The 22,921-nt window shown below is 40.2% G+C and overlaps 1 protein-coding gene across 2 annotated transcripts in view; it reads right to left on the bottom strand.

Moving 5' to 3' along the window:
• Positions 1 to 22,921, bottom strand: part of DOK5 (docking protein 5) — a 92,106-nt gene that overhangs the window by 33,101 nt on the left and 36,084 nt on the right. For both annotated transcript variants that reach the window (XM_024203402.1, XM_024203401.1), the window contains exon 2: positions 8,551 to 8,658. In XM_024203402.1, the coding sequence (XP_024059170.1) occupies positions 8,551 to 8,658 (108 nt within the window). The remainder of the gene's footprint in view (positions 1 to 8,550; positions 8,659 to 22,921) is intronic.

Genomic DNA, 22,921 nt, shown 5'->3' on the forward strand with positions numbered 1-22,921 from the left:
GGGAGACCTGGGCTTTAGTCCCTACACCAAGTTAGACAGGGAGGATGGAATCCGAGTCACTACACTAACCGCTGGGCTATTGGATATTCTGCAGGACATGTATGCTTACAGCAGTCCCCCAAATTCCCCATCTGTTTGCTCCTGTCTTTTGAGCAAGATAGTGTGCTTTGAGAATGCCTACCGGATTGGGCACCACAGGCGAGGCAGGCAGGGGAATACCTAGCTTGGGAATCCCACCATGCTTTGGGCATGAGCTAGGGCTCCAAGCAGCTCATTAGCTGCAGGGTGGCATCCGGTCTTTGTGTGTGCCATCAGTGGAAACTTAAGCACCTATGGGGAGTAAGGCATCTACAAGATCAGGTGGCACCTGAGCAGTGGTTTGATGAATGTCCGTGGAGCCTAAATGTTGGACTTTGGCATCTAAAGAGGCAGTTAGGTGCCTAAATACCTTTGTGAATCTAGCCCCAAATCACTAGGCATAATGAGCAGGGCTGTGCATGAAAACAATAATCTATAACTGAATTTCCCTTTCTTTGTGCGTTCAGTGAAAGACCTTTAACATTTAGGGGACTGGCTGGAGGAGGGGTCAGAGGTGGTGTTTTTGTTTTTTTGTTTTTAAAAGAAGAAGAAGAAATGTAAAGAGCCTTTTACAAGTAATTTGAAAATGCTGTGAAGATTTTAGGTTTTTCGGGATTTTCCATAAGCCATAGCCTCACACTACATCAGGGATCGGCAACCTTTCAGAAGTGGTGTGCCGAGTCTTCATTTATTTGCTCTAATTTAAGGTTTCACATGCCAGTAATACATTTTAACGTTTTTAGAAGGTCTCTTTCTGTAAGTCTATAATATATATAACGAAACTATTGTTGTATGTAAAGTAAATAAGGTTTTTAAAATGTTTAAGAAGCTTCATTTAAAATTAAATTAAAATGCAGAGCCCCCTGGACCGGCGGCCAGGATCCGGGCAGTGTGAGTGCCACTGAAAATCAGCTCGTGTGCCGCCTTCGGCACGCGTGCCATAGGTTGCCTACCCCTGCACTACATGTTTTTCCTTGATCTTGGGGGAACATCATTAATTTAAAAACATCTAGTTCCCCTCCTCCCTCATTCATATTTTTCAGGATATTCTTTAAATAAAATGAACATACGTATGTTTAAAGGCCTGATTCAGATAAATTAGGTGTGCATAATCTCTCTGATTGCATATGTAAATGCTCCTAGCTATTTGGGTGTGCATTTGCACTGATTGAGGAAGTCAGTCTTGAAGTTGAAATTCATGCTGGCTTCTGTACTGTCAGTCTGAAATTAATCACAAGTTACGTCAATAAGTCATATACTCTCCATTTATTTGTATTTGATTTACCAGCATATTTTTCACATTTAGGAAGGGGCCTGATGCATACTTAAAATAAAGGTCCAAATCTGTGTTGCATCAGAGACACAGCACAGAAGATACAGGCCACAGAGAGTCGGAGGAAAGGTGGCTTTACACCACCAAATTTGCAAGGCAGCCGAAACAGCATTCAGCATAAGTGAGAGCATCCTCCAGGCTGCCTATGGGCTCACTGCATCTCAGTATCTCCATAGTGCCAAGCACTATGGCTAGGCCTCCTTCCACCCTCAACCCAATCCCTGCCTTGCATCTTATCCTGGAGCTTGTGGGGGTGAGACACTATAAGGGAGCTTATGTCATCCCTATTCTACTTCTACATCAGAGGATCTCACCCAGCCCCTTTCAGTTCCTTTACAGCCCCACACACCACTGGAGTGGCATATAGGTGGCAGAGTTGATCCCAGAATTCCAATCTGGGTTAAGCCTGGGTGAACCATTCAGAAAAGCAAAGCAAACTCATCTGAACTGACTGTTCGGATATATAGAGCAGAATACAGATATCATGGGTCCGTGATCAGCAGTCTCAGATACCTCAATGTGATGACACCATTCTAGAGCCCACAGACCAAAACCCTACGTGGTGACATAGTAAAGCAACCCACCAAGCAGAACTCAAAAGAGTTCTCAGGCCACAGAAATTGAGAGTCTGACCCCAGATCCAGGACTCTTGGTATAACAATGCCTTGAAAGCAGATGCTTAAGAAAGAGCCCTGTCCTATCGCAATAAATTAAAAGTAACACCTGCAGTTAAATCTATCATTACAAATATATATATAAGAAGAAAAGATTTAACACTTCAGTGAAGAAGCAGGTGCTACAGAAAAGATTTAACACTTCAGTGAAGAAGCAGGTGCTACAGAAACACTGGCTGTTTTCATCATTTTTCCTCCCCTAGCCCCGTATAGTTTTTGTGATGGTGTAAAACTTTTCTTGTAGAATGATATATAAGGCGAGCAGAGGCTCCTGCTGTTACTAGATTTGATGCTGCCTTCCCCAGCATTTGGGAGTCATTTTTCAGGGCCCAAGAGGGAGGTTAATAACCAAAATTCTTAAACATTATTAATGCAAAAGTGGAGTTTCCTCCTACAGTATCATTTGTCGAGCTGGACCTCATTCCCCTGGATTCATTAGCACAATCTCTCGTCGCAGTGACACCAGGCATGGTAAAGGGGTGGGGCTGCTTTCTCATTTGTTGTAGCGATGCTGCCTTTGTCTTAGCTATTTAAAAGCAACCTTCTTTCCCATGGGTATTTAATGAGAATATTAACAGAAAAGAACACAAAGCTATTACCATACACTTAGACCCATTCTTGCTGACCAGTGTGACTATATATCAATAAAGGCAGAGTGCCACGATTCCATGTTGGTCTCATACATCAAAGCAACAGAGCATAAAGATGATGCCTTAGTACAATACATCACCGAAGCCACATTACTCTAATGATATACATAGTGAAAAACTGACCAGAGGGAATATTAGCTGAAATCTCTGCCACGTAAAATTGGTTTTGAATTATTAGCCACGCTGTTCCTAGAACCAGCTCATGATTCAAATAAAGGAATAATGATGATATGGCTATTTTTCTCTTCACTTTATTAGATTTAGTTAATATTACTATTATTAATTGTTATTATTATTATTATTAGACACATTTAGTTAGATTACATCCCAGATTGGAATTTCACACATCTACAAAGTAGCCCTCAGGCCCTGACTCATCTAGACAGACAATGCCCCCACTCTTCTTGGTAACTATGACATCAAAGCGAGTAACATCAGAAAGTCTAAACTCCGTTTCTGAGCAATCACCTTCACAATTTGCATTCACAATATGGATATATGCCCAACACCTAAGTGAGCGGATGCAGGGAAAAAAAATTTTTTTCATGACACATGAGGGTGGGTGGGAGAGGGAGGTTTGAGTGTAGCTGACAATTTGTTCTCCAAACTTTAGGTACTACTTTTTGTGGCTATGACAGCCTTTGTTCTGATGCCATAGACTACAAGAGAGGCAGTTCTACAAAACTTTCAGAAATTTCCTATAAAATATACTCTTATGGTAGAAGTAGCAATTGAATGCATGTTACTCAATACTCCTATCAATAATTTGAAAACCTCAGTAGAAAGAATTAAAGGTAGATCTCACAACCAGCCAGATCCAGATGACCATTCAAACTACACTGTGGATTAGACCAGTGGTTCTCAAACTAGGGCTGCCGCTTGTTCAGGGAAAGCCCTGGCGGGCCGGGCCGATTTGTTTACCTGCCGTGTCTGTGGGTTCGGCCAACTGCGGCTCCCACTGGCCGCGGTTCGCCGCTCCAGGCCAATGGGGGCTGCAGGAAGCGGCATGAGCCGAGGGACGTGCTGGCTGCCCTTCCTGCAGCCCCCATTTTGAGAACCCTAGTTTGAGAACCACTGGATTAGACAATCTCGTTTGCTTGGATGGACACTAGCACAGAATTCGGCTCCGATAGACATTGATTATGGTCACACCTGACTGAGGAGTTCCTATGTATTGCAGAGTATCTGGATGAGGCAGAGCTGGTGGAAAATTTTCAGATTTCTGATGAAAACAGTAAAAAAAAAAAAAAGAAAAGATTTTGTGATACGTTTTTGCTATTTTGACCAGCTTATACAGTGGTTGACATTTTTTCAAAAATTCTAAATTTGGCCTAAAAGTCTTCAATCACCTGTCAGATAAAGGTAAACATCCAGGGGCACCTGAACTAGTCTGTGCTTAACATTGAGCACATGGAACTTCATGCAAACAGGGGCAGTGATTTGAGGACAAGGGATTTCCCAGCTCAAACCAGATGGCTTGTCGAGAGTAAGGGGCAGAAAAAGGAGCTGCTGTTATTTTGGCTACAGGTTGGACATACTGGGGCAAGACCCTCAGCTGATGCAAATCAGTGGCATAGCTCCACTGAAGTCAATGGAGTTATTTCAGTTTACACCAGCTGAGGAATCTGCAACTTTATCACTGAATTTACCATCTCTGTACAAGAAAAATAGTAGAGCTGAGTGGAAAATGGTCTTGTCCCATGAAAATTTTTGAGATACCAAAAGAATTTCCCATCCTGAATTTGGTTGAAAATTTGAAAATTTTCACAAACAGGAAAAAAATCTAGCTGGGTCAATCAAAACATTTTCTTTTAGTAATTTTGAGAAGTTTCATTTTGATTTCAATTAATTAATTAATTATTATTATATTAGAGCTAGCATCAATTTCAAAAGAAAAGTCATTTCAACCTGGAAAACTGGAATTTTGTGTTTCAAAAATGTCAAAACAAAACATCGTCAATTCTGATACTTCTTTCCTCCAATTTTGTTGTTTTGTGTTGAAAAATTTGTCTAAACTGACCCTTTCCCACAAACAGTTAAATAAAATGGTATTTTTCAACAAAAAGATTTGTCAGAAAATTCCCGACCAGGCCTAGTAAACAGGACTTGTGGACATTTTGTAAATTAATAAGTTATGCTACAGCTGGAAAACACCCTGTCTCCATTTCAAATTTCTCTCCCAATGAAAAATGTGGACTCTGCTACGCCACAGACTCTGTTACCACAGCAAAGGGGAAATACTACCCAGGCAAATGATAGCTCATCCTGGTGCATAATTAAATTTAAACAATATTGTCTGATAAGCATTGCTTATTTTTCATTTTTGGGTGTGCACAGAAGAATGATAAACATGGAGAAGCAGTAAATTATAATGATGACACTGACTGTTTGGTGAGGGGCATGGAGAGGGGCATGGAGAGAATACGCTTCCAGATTCACTGTTGGAATAGTGAATGAAATCATAAAATTAAAATAACATTTACTCTAGACTACAAATGATTTCTGATGAAAACGTACATACTGCAGCAGAAATATTCTGGATATAGATAATTATTATTGTGACTAATTTGCATTGTAGTAGTGCATTTAGGGCCCTGCTCCAAATCAGAGTCCTGTCATACAAGGCACTGTACAAACTTATAGTTAGAGACAGACCCTGTGCCAGACAGTTTACATCTAAACCGTTGGGGCAAACTGGCTTCTTGTGAACACACTTCTACTGAGCATGAGGACATCCACTCCCAGGCTTGTTGACCAACATGTTTACAATGTCGAGCTCCACTGGCCACATGCATGGCTCACCTACAAATTCTTGTCCATTGTGGTCCCACATATGGAGACATCCTGGAATACTACTCCATTTTGTACAGGAAATTGCAGAATACCTTACATGGATTCTTTGTGGCTTCGCTTCCCATGTATTTAGACATTTGAGTCTTATATATCTGGAACTTGGGGCAGCTCTGGTTAACGGGCTCTGAAGTTTGAAAAGTTTTGGTTGGAATAACATGGATTTCCCATGGCAGAATCTCAATGGGAAAGCATGGCTTGTGCACTGTAGGTTTGCTTAAATTCTCATGGATTTACCAGAACCAGTACCAGAAGTGGGACTATTAGCCTGTCACAGGATGAGCTGGCCCATTAAGAGGGTTGAGGTCTCAGCTGAACCTGTATCAGATTTGGTCTGGTGGTGGTCTCCCCACCTAGAAGCAGTGAGTGAAGTCACCTGACAAAGCATCAGGTGACTAGGAATTGGGCTTTCTGGGGGAATAAAAGGACAGTCCTGGCCAACTGACTGCTTGGCCTGTGGATGAGTGTCAACTGACTGGAATATACCATTTAGCTTGACACATTTGGGCTTGAACTCAAAATGCAGCATGAGCAACCATACCAAAATGTTTCTGAATACCCAGAAAGAGCAAGAACAGTTTCCAAAAATCTTGAATGGGAAGTGCATGTACATAGAGGTTTGAAAGGATGGCGGCTGATCTAGAAATGCGGGTCAAACTCAAACCTAGACAGATTTCAAGTGTATTCAGTGTCTGAGTCAAATCTTTCACACAACTCCAAAAAATATCATAAAATGTAGTTCTAGATAGAACTAATGTAACTTTCAGAAGTATATGTTGCACATGCATTTTTTAATTTTAAAATTACATGAAGATGTTTTATTTCCTTAGAAATTTTTCATGTTTTGGGGTGGAAATGTTGAGATTGGGGTGGAAATGTTGAGATTGGGGCTTGCTTTTGGGTTGTTGTTTTTTTTTTTAAACCAAAACATTTCTAAACAACCCAAAATATTTTCCATGAACATTTTTTAGATGGTCTTTTTACTCAAAAGTTTTTTTTTTTTAAACAAAAACTTTCAACCATGTCTAGTGTTAGTTGCTGCAAAAAACAATTTCTGGGTGTAAGTTTAGCTGATTAAGGGTGAGATTTTCATAAGTACCCAGAACTGGCTGAATTCTGCTCCTATTGAAATCAGTGGGAGTTTTACCATTTAAGTGACTGGGAGCAAAGTTTGGCCTATACTGAGAGCTATTGTAAATGCCACACTAGCTGTCTGAGCTCCCGATTACATCCATAAATCAGTTACTTGATATTAGGCCATATCTTGCAACTTGATTTATGTGGCTGGATCCCTATGCCTTCATGGAATCCCTCTGAAGTTAGTGGTAGCCCTGTGGTATAGTGGTCCACTTGTGCAGATCCAGTTGCAGGAATTGACGTCTGGATTGCATATGTAATAAACTTGCAAATGCAAAAATGGATATCCTCTTAAAGAAGAGAAGAAAATTTGGCCTTAAGTATTTTGGTTCCTCTTGGATCTCAAATCCAGTCTTAAATTCAAAATCTTCCAGGCAATGGTGCATATATGGCTGATGCTCTGCGTTAATATTATAAGAGATTAAATTTGCATCAGTAATTGTCAGAACTGCACCATCATAGAGGTTACATATTCCACACAGAGCTGAAATGTATCTACTCTAAAAATATATACTGTGTAATCCCCACACAGATCAAATGGAAAAATTATTATTCACTTTTCATTGCTTTTGCAAATTGCTTAATATAAATTTGAATGAACGCCTTTTTCTGGGCATGATGTACTACAAATAGCCCTGGGGTTTTATGACCAATCCCTTATAAATTATATTGAGCATAGATACAGATGGAGACAAATAGGAGAGAATTCAGATCCAGTATTCCCTCATGATTTCCTCCTATATGTCTCACAAACTGGATAAGAGAGGATCAGCCTCAGAAGCTCATCTGCAGTCTCAGGCACCTCGAAGGTTATGCACATAATTCCTAATTTTCAAACGTATTAAGCTTTTACCAACAAAGATTATAAATTAAAGCATATTATTTTCAACTCCATGCCCAAGGGAATTACTCATGTAAATTCTCAGATGAACTGAGATGAGCAGAGGTCTCTAGAGAGAAGTGATTAGAAAAATTAAGGAAGTTCATTGGTCTGAAAAGCATCTAACGAGGGCTTTCATATTAACACGGAGCAAAATTCGCTAACTTCAGCAGAGTTAGACTAAGGATGAATGTGGTCCTTTATGTTTCCAAGAGTTTGCACAAATAATCCCTGCCAATATAGATCATTACAAGTTCAACTGAAACTTGTGTCTAAAAAAACCTGGTGGTAGGGCCCTTAAAGTCATGGTTATGGCAATTATGATTTAGACTCCCCTTTCCAGGCAAGCACTCTGGGCCTGATTCTTGTTTACATTAAGGCCATTTTATACTCATTTAGCAGTGCAAATGGGTCTTAAAGTACAGTAGGTGTAAATATTAATTTACTCCCACTTACATCTTTGACAGTGCAAAGAGACTTTTAAGTGGCCTTCGTGTAAATGAGACTTGGGCCCTATCTTTTTATATGTCTGAACTGTATTTAGGTCACTATTCTTACCATGCTAATAATAAACTCTGGCGTTGATTCATAAAGGTACTTAATCACATGTTTTCAGTGTTGAAAAAGAGGGGACACACTCTTTGTGAAAAAACTTCCATGAATATTTTCCAACTTTTCAACTAGCTTTAAGGCTCATAAGTGCAACAGAGTTAGGACAGACACAAAAGTGAGCCCAGGATTTTGAGTATCTTGATTATTTACAGTTATATTCACTGTAGATGAGTTGTCAAACTACACACGTTATAAAATCTTTAAATTTCACTGGAGAGCGTGTCTTTGAAGTAGCAGCAAAACTAAGCATTTTTGGCCTCTAAACATCTGTGGGAGCAGTGTAGAATTATGAACTCAATGGAAATTGGGGTAAGTTTACATATGGCCAAATCTTACCTTGTGATAGCACCTAAAATAGGCGGCACGCTCATCTGAAAACTTTTCCAGTCGTTTTGGCCCTTTGCTTGAAGCTTTCTTGAATACTAACCAGCATCTCTGATAAATCTGGAAGCACAAAAGAGTAAACTTGGCATCTCCAATGACTTGAATATCACTGACATTTGCATAAAATGTTTTCTTTTTGATGCTTTTGCATGTAAATTATTTACAAGTCACAAACTAGTTGTTGCTTACAGTAAAAATAAAACATTCTATCCACCATGGATCTAAGATAGACTTGCTTAAATCAGAAGAAAGAAAATGAGGGTTTTGAAGACAGATCCAGGGGGAAAAAATCATCACTGGCCTGGTTTCAGAATACAATGGCATGAAGAAAAAGTTTCGGAACAAAATACTTGTTTGATCATTTCCTTTAATGCTAGCCACTAGAGGGAAAAGGATGCAAATCATGGACTTGCTAATGCAAGATAATTTCAGTTCCCAGGGGATCAATACTATAGAGAGAATAGTTGAATGATTTTTATTTAGACATACTATATTATTGTAATGGGTGTAATTAAAATAGACATAGGATTCAGTCTTGCTACATGCACTTCAGATAGCAACTTTGTAAAATCTTGATCAGAGCAGACAGGCAGGTACGGCTCTTTCCGTAACAAAGACAGGAACGACGCTCTGTGTTTCTGAAGGGATTGGAAAAGTTACTGGACAACACAAAGGCAAAATCATTCAATTATCCTGGAATCTAGAACCAAAGGTTGGTCCCAGTGAAGTCAATGGGAATTTTACCAGCATTTAGCCATTAATCATTCCCATATGTTCATTGTATTCACCTGAACTTATTTATTTTTGAGCTCTTCTTCTGCTTAACAGAACACCAGGGAAGTTGAAGGAGTATTTCATTAGCCCCCATAAATCCAGCCTTGACCCACCTGTCTCTCCAACTACTGCTCTATTCCCCTTAATCTGTTCACCTCTAAATTCAATTGTGCCACTTACTTATTATCATTAATTGTACTATAGTAGCATCTGGGAGCCAACCAAAATTGCCACACTTTCAGAAATGTGTGGCTAAATTGGAAAGAATTCACACAACGGCAACAAAAGCGATAAAAGGTTTAGAAAACTTGACGTACGAGGAAAGATTAAAAAACTGGGCATGTTTAGTCTTGAGAAAAGATGACTGAGCAGGGGACCTGATGAAGAGTTTTCAAATATGTTAAGCAACTAAATATCAGAGCTCTAAAATTGTGACGCCTTCCCCCCCCCCCCCAAAATGCATTCACAAGAAAATTTCTAATTGTATGATTAACAAACAAAACTGGACTTTGAATGAAAAAACATGTTCAAAGAAGGCAAGGAATGTTGACATTAAAGAATCATCATGTTTTCCATAATTCCCTCTCCCCTTTCTAGTAGATTAAATGTAGCACAGAATAACATATATTTACTCATAACACTGAAACAGAAAATAAAGAATTATTAATGATAATATTAAGATAATATTGATAGCTGTATTTTTAATGATTTGTAATTATGTATAGATGAATTAACACTTAAGCCATGGTTTTGGTCGGCATATGTGTGGTTTGGGCAATTCTTTTACATAGAATTGCTAATCTGCTTAAAATGTTATTGCTGACAGAAGATAACATGTGTTGGAAGATGTAAGTAAAAAGAGTCACAAACAGGAAATGATAAATAAATAAATTAAAAACAAACACACTTTTTCTAGGAAGACCCAGGGCACAGTGACATAAAAACAATCTGACCCACAAACTGCAAACCCAGCAAGAAAAATACAGAAGATGGGTAACTGAAGCTTGCACATGCGTAATGTATAGGTTACCTAAAATCCAAAGGGCTGATGTGCTAAAAGCCAATGGGATAAAGATTAAATAATCTGTAATGTAGAAATGTATAAAAGACCTAAGTGAGCATGGCCCCAAACTGGAGAAACACCAGACCAGAAACTGAAGAACAGGACTGAAGGACCAGACCAAGGGAGAAGAGAAAGCAATGATTATTATAAAAGGTGGAAGAACTCCCGGTGCCCCAGATGTGGTAATTTGGGTCCATTTATCAATTCTGTCTTGTCTGTCATTATTTGCCTGGAATAAATGTATTTCCGGCTGGACTAAGTGACTACAACTCTGTCTGACATTGTATAAATAAGGCAAAAATTGATTAAGCCTAAATTGGGTGGACTTGTAACTCAGTTTCTCAACTTTTACTCTCAACAGCTTTTATAAAGAGGAGCATGATCAATTATTCTCCATGTCCACTAAAATTAGTTGAAGTAATAAGGGACTTAATCTGCAGCAAGGGAGATTTAGGTTAGATATTAGGAAAAGCTTTCTAACTCTAAGGTTAGTTAAACTCTGGAATAGGCTTCCAAGGGAGGTTGTGGAATCTCCATCATTGGTGTTTTTTAGAAACAGGCTGGACAAACCCGCCAGGGATGGTCTAGATTTACTTGGTCCTGCCTCAGTGCAGGCGGCCTGACCTGATGACCCTTTGAGGTCCCTTCCAGCCCCACATTTCTAGGATTCTAAACTATTGCAGCCCCATTGTGCAAGGTACTGTACAAACACAGACTAGTAAATAGTCCTTGCCCCAGAGAGTTTATTATCTAAATTTTAGAGACAAGGTGGCAAATGGTAAGGAAGGGGGATATAACACAAGCAGAGTGAAAAATGTGGTGGGCTGAGAGCATCATGTTAGCATCATGGGTCTTCTATTTACTTCAGGGGAGTGTTCTGTGAGGATGGGGATTAGCTAAATGGAAAGACATGGGAAGGGAGAGGGAGAAAGAACAGGGAAGAGAGAAGGAAGAAAGGAAGTAGGTATGAGAGGAAGAATTGTCCAGTGGTTAGGGCACTAATCTAGGATTTGGGAGAGCCAGATTCAACTCCCTGCTCTGCCACCGACTGTCTGGCATTGGGCAAGTCACTTAGGAAACTAAGGCACTGACAGTCTATCTGTAAAATGGGAACAGCAGCACTTCCCTACCTCAGATGGGTGTGATGAGGATAACTGTATTTAAGATTATTGTAAGGTGCTCAGATATGGGAGCCATGTAAGTGCCTTAAACAGAAAGAAAGTGGAGTGAGGTGCCGGCTTTGGGGTGGGAAAGTAGTTCTGGTTCCTTACAACTGTTGCTTCCCATACAACTGCATTCTCAACCCCCTTCAGTCTGAGGGCTGTTCTAAACTTAACACTTCAATCGAGCTAGCTATGGTGCTCAGGAGTGGCTACACTACAGTGCTACAGAAGCACCACTGCAGTGCAGTAGCTGTGCCGATGTAGTATCTATAGTGTAGACAGCCTGATTCACCCTTGTCCACTACCAAAATCCTCTCAGAGGTCTTTAGTTACTCCATTAAAGCCAGACCCCAGGATCTCTATTCTTTCCTCCCACTCTTTGAACCCTCTGTTGCTTCCAAGAAGGTGGGCGACACCTGTTTTGACTTCTTCTCCTTGACTTCCATGACTCCATCCTCTTCTTGTTTTCCTCCAACCTTGGATTTCGCCTTCAGTATCACTTTAGATGAGTATCTTCCTTCTCCTCAGCCACTGTGCATGAGGGCTTACAGAGGCCCCACCTTCTCTTCTTTACATACAATCTCTCTCATCCATTCACATAGCTTGAACTTCCATCTTTATGCTGATGACTTTCAGATCTATTTTTCCCATCCAATCCTGAACCTCAGTCTCTCTCTCTAAAATCTCCCTGTGGGTGTCTGGTGCAGAGGCTCAACCTGAAATTTTCCTAAGGCGGAGGCCATTGGCAAGACCGGAGCCATCCAGGACTTCTTGTCCCCACCTTCACCAGAGAGACCAGGACTACCTGGACCTCTTCCCCACTCCTGTACTTTCCTTCTGAGATCTCTCTATTCCCCACTCTGTCACTATTAACCTCCTTCCTGTCTTTCAGACCTGGTATCATCTTGGATGCCATCTTCAAGCCTTGTTCCCCTCCCCATCCCCACATACATATTCAGGTTGTATCTAAATCTTCCTCCACACAATTTGTAACATCTATCCTAGTTTCTCTCCAGACAGCTCAAAACTCCTGTCCACACCAATAACATCTCCTGTCTTGATTACTCCTCACTAGCCTCCTACCACCTACCTTACCCCTGCATACCTTGCACAAACAAAGTGGCAGTTTTGGGTGCACAACCAATGCATGATCAGCATTTAAGAGGAAGAAAGGATAGTTAAATTGTAATGAATTTAATAGTGTCCATCACTTAAAAACCACAGAGCAATGCCAGCAACTGCAGCATTCTTGAGGTGAAATTGTTTTCAGCAGCTAGGCAAACACAAGCAGAGTTACAGACTTAGAGGATCCAGAAGCTGGATGAACAAATTCTGCCTTATTAAAATAACCTTTATACTTAATCTAATGGCGAAGTGTGATGATTTGAATCTGGAAAGTTAACAGACAGAAGGGAAATGTATTTATTTGTTGAGTGTAACAGCTGGGAAGGTATTCATTTTTAAATCAGTAATATTAATAATTTTTATACCTTTATAAATCCTGATTTGCGTCTGATGCTCTGTACTTGACATCATGTATGTATATTTGTATACAGAATACCATTGGTATGCATGGCACTTTACAGACAACAACCTTTTACTATTTATAAATATAATCATTGGGTTTATCTAGTGCAGTATTCTACCTCCAGCATGGACAATAACTAGTGCTTCAAAAGGTACAGAGCAGGACACTGTTCCTGCTCCTTTGTCTGGTTCTCCCTGGGGGAGGATTACCCTGGTGCAGGCACTGCGAAGGACAGCTATAAGACTGCCTTCTAAGGATACTCCTGCACACCCCAGCATAAGGGGAGTGGGACCAGGAGCAGGAAGGTGTGCTGGGGGCTGGACTGTAGCAAAGCCCAGAGATTCTGGGCAGCTCGCAGCCTATAGCCTACTTTATCTGAGAGGCCCTCAGGGCTGTCTACCAGAGACCACTGCAACTTAGGGCCAGGAGGGTGTGAAAGACGTTTAATCACACCTTAGTCCATCCACCCCCTAGACTGCAAGTCCTGCACGTCATCTTTTAAAAGTGCAGCACAATTTCACTCCAGGTGTCCTTGTCTGGTCTGCTTCCTGGCACTGTCTGTGCTCTCTAAGGTGCATTATCCGATGAGGTGGGGAGGCCTGCCTTTCTCAAATACGTCCCACCAGTGGAGACATGATGCCACATTACATGGATCATTGATCTGCTGTGCATCAGAGCAGATTTTCCTGTCATCATGTGATCCAATACAATGGGCACATTGCTCTTGATTTTGTGTTTCTCTCATTCTGCCACTGGGAGTTAGGGACACATATTTAGAGAATAGTGTATCTGATTATGGAAACTCCCCAACTATTCTAGAGCATGTGGATTCAGATTCAAGCAGTAAAAATACACTCATTTTCACAATGCAGTGTTTCAGAAACCTTTTCGAGCCAATTATTTGTACTCCGTTCTTAACATCCACTATATAAATTACAGCTATTATGCATGCTACTGACAGATACGCAATAGATCATTGGGAAAATGAAAACATTTGAAGACACCAATCACTTTCTCATGATGCTTCCAAGCAAACCACCTCAGAGAAGGATGGTCTTGTGCTTAAGGTGCTGGTATAGGAATCAGGAGAGCCAGGGTTTCTTGCCACCTCAGCCACAAGTTTCCCATGTTATCCGGGGCAAGTCATCTGTGTACTCTAGTTTCGTCATCTGTAAAAATGGAATGATAAAATATTCCTATCTCACAGAAGTGTTCTGAGGATAAATTTGTTTATGAGGTGATCAGGCAGTAAGGTGATGAGCACCACTACATTTTTTAAATGAAATGTTTGTGTGCATTAGATATACACTTGTAACAAAATGATCCATTTACTGTGCAATTATACAGACACCATAACTATAGCACAGTACTTCTAAGTAATCTTTAGCGCCTGTCAGGTTTCACCCTAAGTCTAACTAAGGAAACAAAGGATACAGCTCAAACGCAATAAGAATTAATGGGCCACTGTTATTTGCATGCCAGACTTGGCTAACATTGAAGATAGCCATATAGACCGGCAGAAAATCTGACCTACTGTCTTCTTGGGTCAGATCTTGCTTTTAACTTTTATGCTTTTGATACAGCAGGATGTTGATTGCAAAGAACAATGGAAGGAAAAAGCCTCTAGTTATTTATTATCTTGGTGCTCTTGCCTGAGTACCATAGGCTTTACTAGTTAAACATAAGAATAGTTACTTACAGCCTAGCTCTGGTGTCACATTGCAATGAGAACACTTACTTTGTGCTGCTTTCTACTTAAGAGAGTCTCAGATGTTGATTATACTTTACGTCTGGGAATGTTTGAGATGGTTTCTGGATGAGAGCAGGAGGTTAGTCAGTAATTTTCTACAATACTTAGTTTGAAATACTATCTTGAGAGTTTATGGGACACATGCTAACCAAGTCATTAAGCTGTCAATTTACTTAGGATAACCTTCCAAATATCAAACATTACGCAGACATCTTTATGATACTTTAAAAAGGTTAGGAAGAAATATCAAAGTACTACTGAAGATAATGTCTTCTGGTTTCCTTTGATCTAAGTTTGAATTAAAAACTAGTGATTGAATATACACACTAATACAATTTAAAGCCCGAATTCATGGTAGTAAAATGTAGGATGTAGGACAGCTTAGTGTAGAAAAATTCATAAATGGATCCGTATGTATTTTATGACCAACAAATGTCTATGCAGATTAAACCTAACAAAATACAATGGCAGGTAATGAAGACAAGAACTAGAGGCCATGTTATGAAACAAGAACATACAGAAAACTCAGGAAGAACTATTTCATGCGGTGGATTAGGATATTTAGATTGTAAATTTTTTGGAGCAGGACAGTCTTTTACACTCTTTGTACAGTGTCTAGCACAACAGGGTCGTGGTCCATACACTATGGTAATACAAATAATAAAGAAAACATTGCTGGAGAAGATCACCAAACCAAATAATGTTAATCGCATTTAAGAAATAAGGGGCATTCAATTTATGCACTCTGCCTGAGTGAATTATCTGACATCTCTGATGGAAACACTAACTTGGGGCCTGATCCAGAGCCTGTTGAAGACAATGGGAACCTTCCCGTGGATTTCAATGGGCTTTTGATCAGGCCTTTGGAAACCAATCCATGGTGCTCACTGTGGCTAATTCCCAGAGAAATCAATGAGAAGTTGGCTGGAGTAAAGACTTCAGGATAAATCTTTGAATTGAAACAAACTGGGGTTGGGTTGGGTGGGAAGAATATCACACAATCTGGAATTACATTAAGAAAATACGGCACACTCTTTGGGCCTGTTATTTTGAAAGTTGTGTGCATGTGAAACTGATTAATATGCATTTCCCTTTAAGTATTTACACACACACACCCCTCATTTGCCATATCCATGTGAAAAACACCTGCAAAGCATCTGCCACTGTAGAGAAAACTCAGTCCATCTTGTGCGCCTGCTCTAAGGCTAACAGACATAATAATGCAGTTCTATTGCATTAGAGCCCTTGTGCAGACTGGAGGCCGTACTGAGAATAGCAATCAAAAGCAGCATTACCAGCTTCCCTTACTAGCTCAGATAACAGTATGTGCACAGAAATCTCATTAAAAAGGTATCACCAGCTATCCCCATCCTTCAATTTGGATGTAACCAGAGATTTCTGTTAAATGATTATTTACACCTCTGCATTGTTGATGTAAACCAAATCATGTCATAAAGATGGAAAGCAGGAAACCTGTGTTGCATAATGACTTAGAAAAGAGTACGGCTGAGCTTTTAAAGGTGAGTTAGGATCAGAGCCGGCTCCAGGCACCAGCTTGGCAAGCAGGTGCTTGGGGCGGCCACTCCGGAGAGGGGCGGCAGGTCCAGCTATTCGGCGGACGGTCCCTCACTCCCGCTCAGAGCAAAGGACCTTCTGCCGAGTGGCCGCCGCAGATCGCGGTCGCGGTGGCGTTTTTTTTTTTTTTTTTGGCTGCTTGGGGCGGCCAAAACCCTGGAGCCGGCCCTGGTTAGGATCCAACTCCCATTGAAATTATTGGTCACTGGGTATCTAACTCCCTTTGGCTCTTATGAAGATCTCAGCCTATAACTCCGTTCAACAAGCATGTGCCCAACTTCAAGAAGAGGATTAACCCCATTGACTTCAGTGAAATTACTCATATGCTTAATTTTAAGCACTTGCTTAAGTACTTTGCTCAGGACCTATGTCTTGCACCAGATACAAATGTGGCTTATGAGAAGTAGCCTCAGATTCCCAGTTTTAACCCCGACAGTGACTATTTTGTTGACTAATTATGTTTCTTTCCCCTGCTTTTCAATCTTACCTGCTTTCCATTTTATCCTTTTTCTCTCTGAGTACTGCTCTGCTCTGCTAATAACTTTTACTGTCTCCCTTCCCCAATGAAGAACAGTCAGGCATATTTACAACCTATTGAGAATTCTCTCCAATTTTCCAGTTTATTGGCAATTCAAGAACATGTTCTGTTGAACACTAGAGTTACTAGCATTTGTGAATTGCATTGTTCAAGGATTTCTAAAGAGTGACCAAGATGAAAACCCTGTTTAATCTAGCAAAAATAGATCTTATGTCAAGACTTTTTAAAAAAAACTCTTCTACATATACCTGGGGGTAGGGATAGCTCAGTGGTCTGAGCATTGGCCTACTAAGCCCACAGTTGTGAGTTCAATCCTCAAGGGGGCCATTTAAGGATCTGGGGCAAAATCAGTACTTGGTCCTGCTAGTGAAGGCAGGGGGCTGGACTCAATGACCTTTCAGGGTCTCTTCCTGCTCTCTGAGATAGCTAGATCGCCATATATTTTTATTTATTTTATTAGCAATTAGGACATGTGTTGCTACTGTTTTGTTCTGAGCATCTTTATTATTTGTTATGGGGAAGATTTTCATAGGCACAGTGAGGAGTAGGGTACCTGACTCCCCTTTGTGCCTCTGAAAAATCTCCCCCTATTTGTATTATCATGGCACCTAGAGGCTCCAACCAAAAACAGGGCCCCATTGTGCCATGCTATACAAACAAGAGAGATCCTGCCATGAAAAGCTTAGTCTATTTTAACCATATAACCCCTACAATTTGAGACAATATTCTCCTCAAACCCTTCTCCCAATGAGAAAGAGGTTGGAGAACCAGACTGGCTTCCGAGTAGGAAAAAAAATAGTTAGAGATTTTTATTATATATCTTTTGAGTATTGATCCCGGTTTGTTACCTCACTTACAAATGAAACCACCATTTCAGTTCAGAAACTTTACAGCTCAATAAATTGGAAAATAAAAGTCCCACGGTACCTCTTTTTTTAAAGCATTACAGTCTTGATGAGAACCATTATACTGGGCTAGTGGCATTAGCTTTATATAAAAAATTGATTAGAGGTCTGGTCTTAGCCAGTTACAATAAAACAGAGACACAAGGCAGTCAAATTTCATGGCTTTCTTACTAAAAATTGTCTTTTTATTTAAGAACAATTTATAACAAAGAGATATGCAATACCCAGTCCTTATGGAACCAAAGCTTGCAGCTGATGACAGTCTGATCCCAGTCCTGTCCGGTTCAATCATTAACTCAAATTTACATTCTTTTATAGATAGACAGTCGACAATCTATAACTTCCTTTTTTACATTAAGGACCATTATACATATCCACTTTTTTTCAGGCATACGTTACAAATTTCCAAGTACATATTGCAATATACAAATTTTCCATACTAATGCAGCTAGTACATCTTGAAGTTAGAACATTTATTCTGATCAATAGGATATTATACTAAGCAGTTAAACTTTCCATTCTTAAAAAAAGATTACACAGTGTTATTATTACAAATTATTCTTAATGCTTGCTAGGGGTTTGATTCACTTGACGATAGACTTTTACATAGCAACAGGTCCTTTGACCGAATGGTCAACAGTGGTTAGAAGAGCAGAGCACTAAGATTATGGACTATGAATGTGTTTTGGATTCCAACCCTGGTCTTGCATACTGGCTTTAAGATTTTACAATAATTAGTGTCAAGTTTGATTTCACCCTTAAAGTTTATGTTTCTTATGCTGGCTAGAATGATTACAGCTGCACATTTTAGATTGTTTGATATGTACTTATGTGTCTTTCCTATTATAGATGCACTTGCCTTTTCAGCCCCACTTCTATCAAACAATTCTATGACCTCATTCTTAGTTGTTGTTTTTTCAGAGGAAGTTAAAGAGTTTATCTTTCCAGACAAGAAAACATGTAATTCTACCTAAATATTTGAGATGGAGAAAGTAAATGAATTTAAAACGTCCAGCTATACTAACAAGAATACATACAAAAGAAAGAATACGGATTGAACTTTGTCAGTGGAGATTGTTACACCATTTGTAGTTGTTCTACTAAATAGGACGGGCTTCCCTATAAAACTTTATCTTCCTCATTGCTACAGCCTTTTGATTCTAATATTCAGCAATTTACAAATACATCAGGAGTGTAACACAAAGTAGATAAAATATATTGTTCCTACAGGAATGTGCATATCTAAAAGCCATCCTGTTAAAACCCAGAGAAACAAGATAAATATTTATGGAACCTCCTCTGTGACATGAAGAGTGTTCAAGTCCACATGGCATTCTAATGTCCCATCCAAAGCAGTAGGTATTTTCAAATTTTGCCATTATACTTGCTGACTTCACATTTGCCACTACGGCATTAAATATAGGTTCTATACTCATAGGAATGAAGCAGTGTAACCCACACACCTCCTGGGTGTGGTGTTCTGTCCCATCTAGTGGTACTGAGACCACTTAGAAAGAGAGAGATAAAGTGAGTCTGCTCTACAGCTTTAGCTAACAACCAGTTGGCTTTTAGCTCATGCACTAAGCTCCAGAGGTCCCCGGTTCGATCCCACCCACCGACGACCGGCGTCTGTCGGCATTACAGTAGTATAGGGGTTCTCAAACTTCATTGCACCGCAACCCCCTTCTGACAACAAAAATTACTACACAACCCCAGAAGAGGGGACCGAAGTCTGCCCACTGCCCTGGGCCCCCCGGGTGGGGGGGCCAAAGCCCAAGGACTTCAGCCCCAGACATGGGGCCTGTAACCTGAGCCCTGGGGCTTTAGCTTCATCACTGGGTGGTGGGGATTGGGCTTTGGCCCCAGACACCAGCAAGTCTAAGCCAGCCCTGGCAACCCCATTAAAATGGGGTTGTGACCCACTTTGGGGTCCCAACCGACAGTCTGAGAATCACTGAAGTAGTAGATTGTAGCATTTCTAGCAGGTGGTGCCAATATTTGATCACTGAAGGGTGTGATAGAGAAAAATGTATAATGTAAGTAATATTTACTTGGCACAAGACATGTCTGCTCTCTGGAAATCCTCAATATGCAGCAAAGTGACCAAAGTTATCAGAAATGTGGCTAGATCAAAAGATTTGGCAGAAAAATAATTGAGAAAGGAGATGTTTTGGGAATTCAGGTACCACAGCAATGAGAAAGCTATAAATACCTTGACAGACAGATCAATAAATCCATGCTCACCACTTCACTTTCTTTGCATCCGAATAAACAGGAAGCAGGAAAAGAAATGAGGACACGGAAAACTAACAGTGCACTGATGGCTCCCTAAGTGCAGATTCAGAGAAATAATTTATCTAATGCTTAAATTAAAATGGAACAACAGCAATACTCTAACACTTTTATATTGATTCAGACACCTGGCAGCTACTACAGAAAAAAGCTTTACACAGCTAAGAAGAAATCTTGAAGTCAAATTGGGACATTGAGACAGAAGACTTCTGAGGCACCTGGAATTCCTCCCAGCTCAATGTTTGACTAGACCCCTAAGAACCAGAGGAAAAAAAGATGACATTCAAGAAGTCAGTCAAAAAGGAATTTGATGAGATAGTATCAAAATCACTAGAGATTTCATGGACAGAGCTGTGAAGATCAGTACAAGGGAAGGGGAAAAGAATCAAATTTCCTGGGTATGTCGAATGAGAGTTTTAATCCTGCTTTGGTATTGTTATGTTATTTTCATGACGGATATGAACCAAACAAACGCAAAGCATTAGAACAGTCAGCATCAGTTCATCCAGATTAAGACTATTTTTTTAAATCATCATATGATTCTTAATGTCAGCAAGTAAATGCTACATATTGTCAGGCTTATGGGTATGATCCAGTAAGGTGCTGAGCCCTCTGCCCCCAATCTAGCAAAGCAAATTGCAATTACAAATAGAGACCAGACCTCAACCACACTAATAAAACATACCACGTACTACGCACGCTGCAGTTCACACCTTCATGGTCATGCATGGCAAGCAAGATTAGCCTATTACGCTACTGCAGTCAGTAACAAGCAGAGCTGGGTGGGGAAAACTGGTTTCCCATCCTGCAAAAATCTTTGCTATTTCAATTTTTTTCTCATTCTGAGTTGACATGAACCAGAGACCTTTGTAATTTTTCAAGGCACCCCGTGATCCACCCATGCCAGACTAGCCAATAGCCCAGTAGTTAGACCACGCAAGTGGGATGTTGGAAACCCAAGTTCAAGTACTCACTCTGCCTAACTCAGAGCAAGGACTTGAACCTGGATTTCCCAGGTGAGTACCCTATTTGTGGGGGAAGGGAAGTCAGTCAATCTGTCTCTCTCTCTCCCTTCCCTCCTCTCCCTCCCCACAAACAAATTCCAGCCTGGACCAGAAAAATCCTTCCCAATGAAAGCTCACGGAAATGTATCAGTTTTAACTCAGCATTTTCTAATGAAACCTTTTTTTTTATTTTTCAAAAAAAATTCCCAACCAGTTTTTGTGACCAGACTTGATCAAATGAGCAGACTTGGTCAAAGTAAGAGGAAGGTGCTATGCAAGTTTTAAAACAGATATTTTATATTGTTCACTTTGGGGCATCAAAAACAACTGCTGAAGGGCAATTAGTTATGTATATTAATGGATTAACAAATTAATCTGCAGCTAGCAAGGTTCTATCACTTCACTAACCAAATGGTAATGTTGTTAAACAGTACTTTGTTGGAATTTACACTTCATAAACCAGGAATGGTGGATAACCTGGTCACATGGAGTGATAGTGAGTGAGCAACTGGCTGGGCCCCTTAATTATTTATTTACAGACTAACACTTTAATGTTTTGTTGCATAATGTAGTCTGCAGCAAACTCTGTGATTGAATCCTGGTCTGGATTAAGCAAACAGACCCTGTTCCTCAATCTGTGCGCTGAGAGTCAATTTTCTAGAGTCCCCGTGTCCCTAGCAGCCTTGGTATAAAAACCTTTTGTTTGCTACACAAGTGTCTGCCACAAGAGAAACTGCATACAATGGCATTCTTAACACTCCTACATTGGTGTGTTTTAATATGTATCTAAATAGCCAAAGAATGTTGGTTCCCACTAGCTCTAATTCATTAATATAGAGAGCCACCAAACAAAATGAGACTGACATGTTGTGACCCTAAAAGTATCCCAATGCCAGAAAGCAGGGGCTCCCTGATATCAGGAAGCGAGTTTCAGTTGGCCTAACCAGCTCAGTGTACCTCAATTCATTAATGTCATAAACTAATAGATGTCATGTAAGGTATCATTGGAAAACCAACATGCTGATCATTACACTTGTGGGGAGTATGTACAGTAAACACCCAAAGGACTGTTCAAATGCAAAGGAAATATGGAACTAAAATGTGTTTGAACCAGACGAGTCTGGGGAATGGATAAACAAGTTTTTTTTCCAGACAAAGCCAAGGCCGATGCCTCCATTCAGGTGTAATCACAGACAACTGGCAATCAGTCAAGTGGCCATTCATTGGCATATCGGAGACTGCAGGGACAAATCAATTTGCATTGTAAAAAGCACCAGTGGGGAAGAAACCAGCATGGAACCTTCTCCATCAGACTCGTTGGCAATCTTCCTAAGAGCAGGGGCACTGGACTTTGAGAAGGATACATTTCAAAAGTTCACTGGACTATAAAAATGTGGGGTTCTTTGCCCCTCTCACTCTTTCACTGAAGATGGCAAAGGAACTGAGCACTCTGGACTTTGAAAGAGATCCTGACCAAGGAGGTGGTCCGCCATCTTGTTACAATAAATGGAGGTGAGAATCTTACCTTGAACCAAGAATGTCATTTTGTTAAATCTTAGTCACTGGAAAGCATTTTTAAAACTTTGATTTGCTTGTAACCATCTCCGACTTTGTCCCATACACTTGAACTCACTGAAAATCCTCTCTTTGTTATTAAACTTGTTTTACTTTGAATCTAAAGCAACCCATTACTGTGTTTGAACTGAAGTGATTAACACCAGTTAATACAAC

Source organism: Terrapene carolina, unplaced genomic scaffold, assembly GCF_002925995.2.
Source record: "Terrapene carolina triunguis isolate 2854851 unplaced genomic scaffold, T_m_triunguis-2.0 Scaffold130, whole genome shotgun sequence".
In the NCBI taxonomy this organism is placed as follows: domain Eukaryota; kingdom Metazoa; phylum Chordata; order Testudines; family Emydidae; genus Terrapene; species Terrapene triunguis.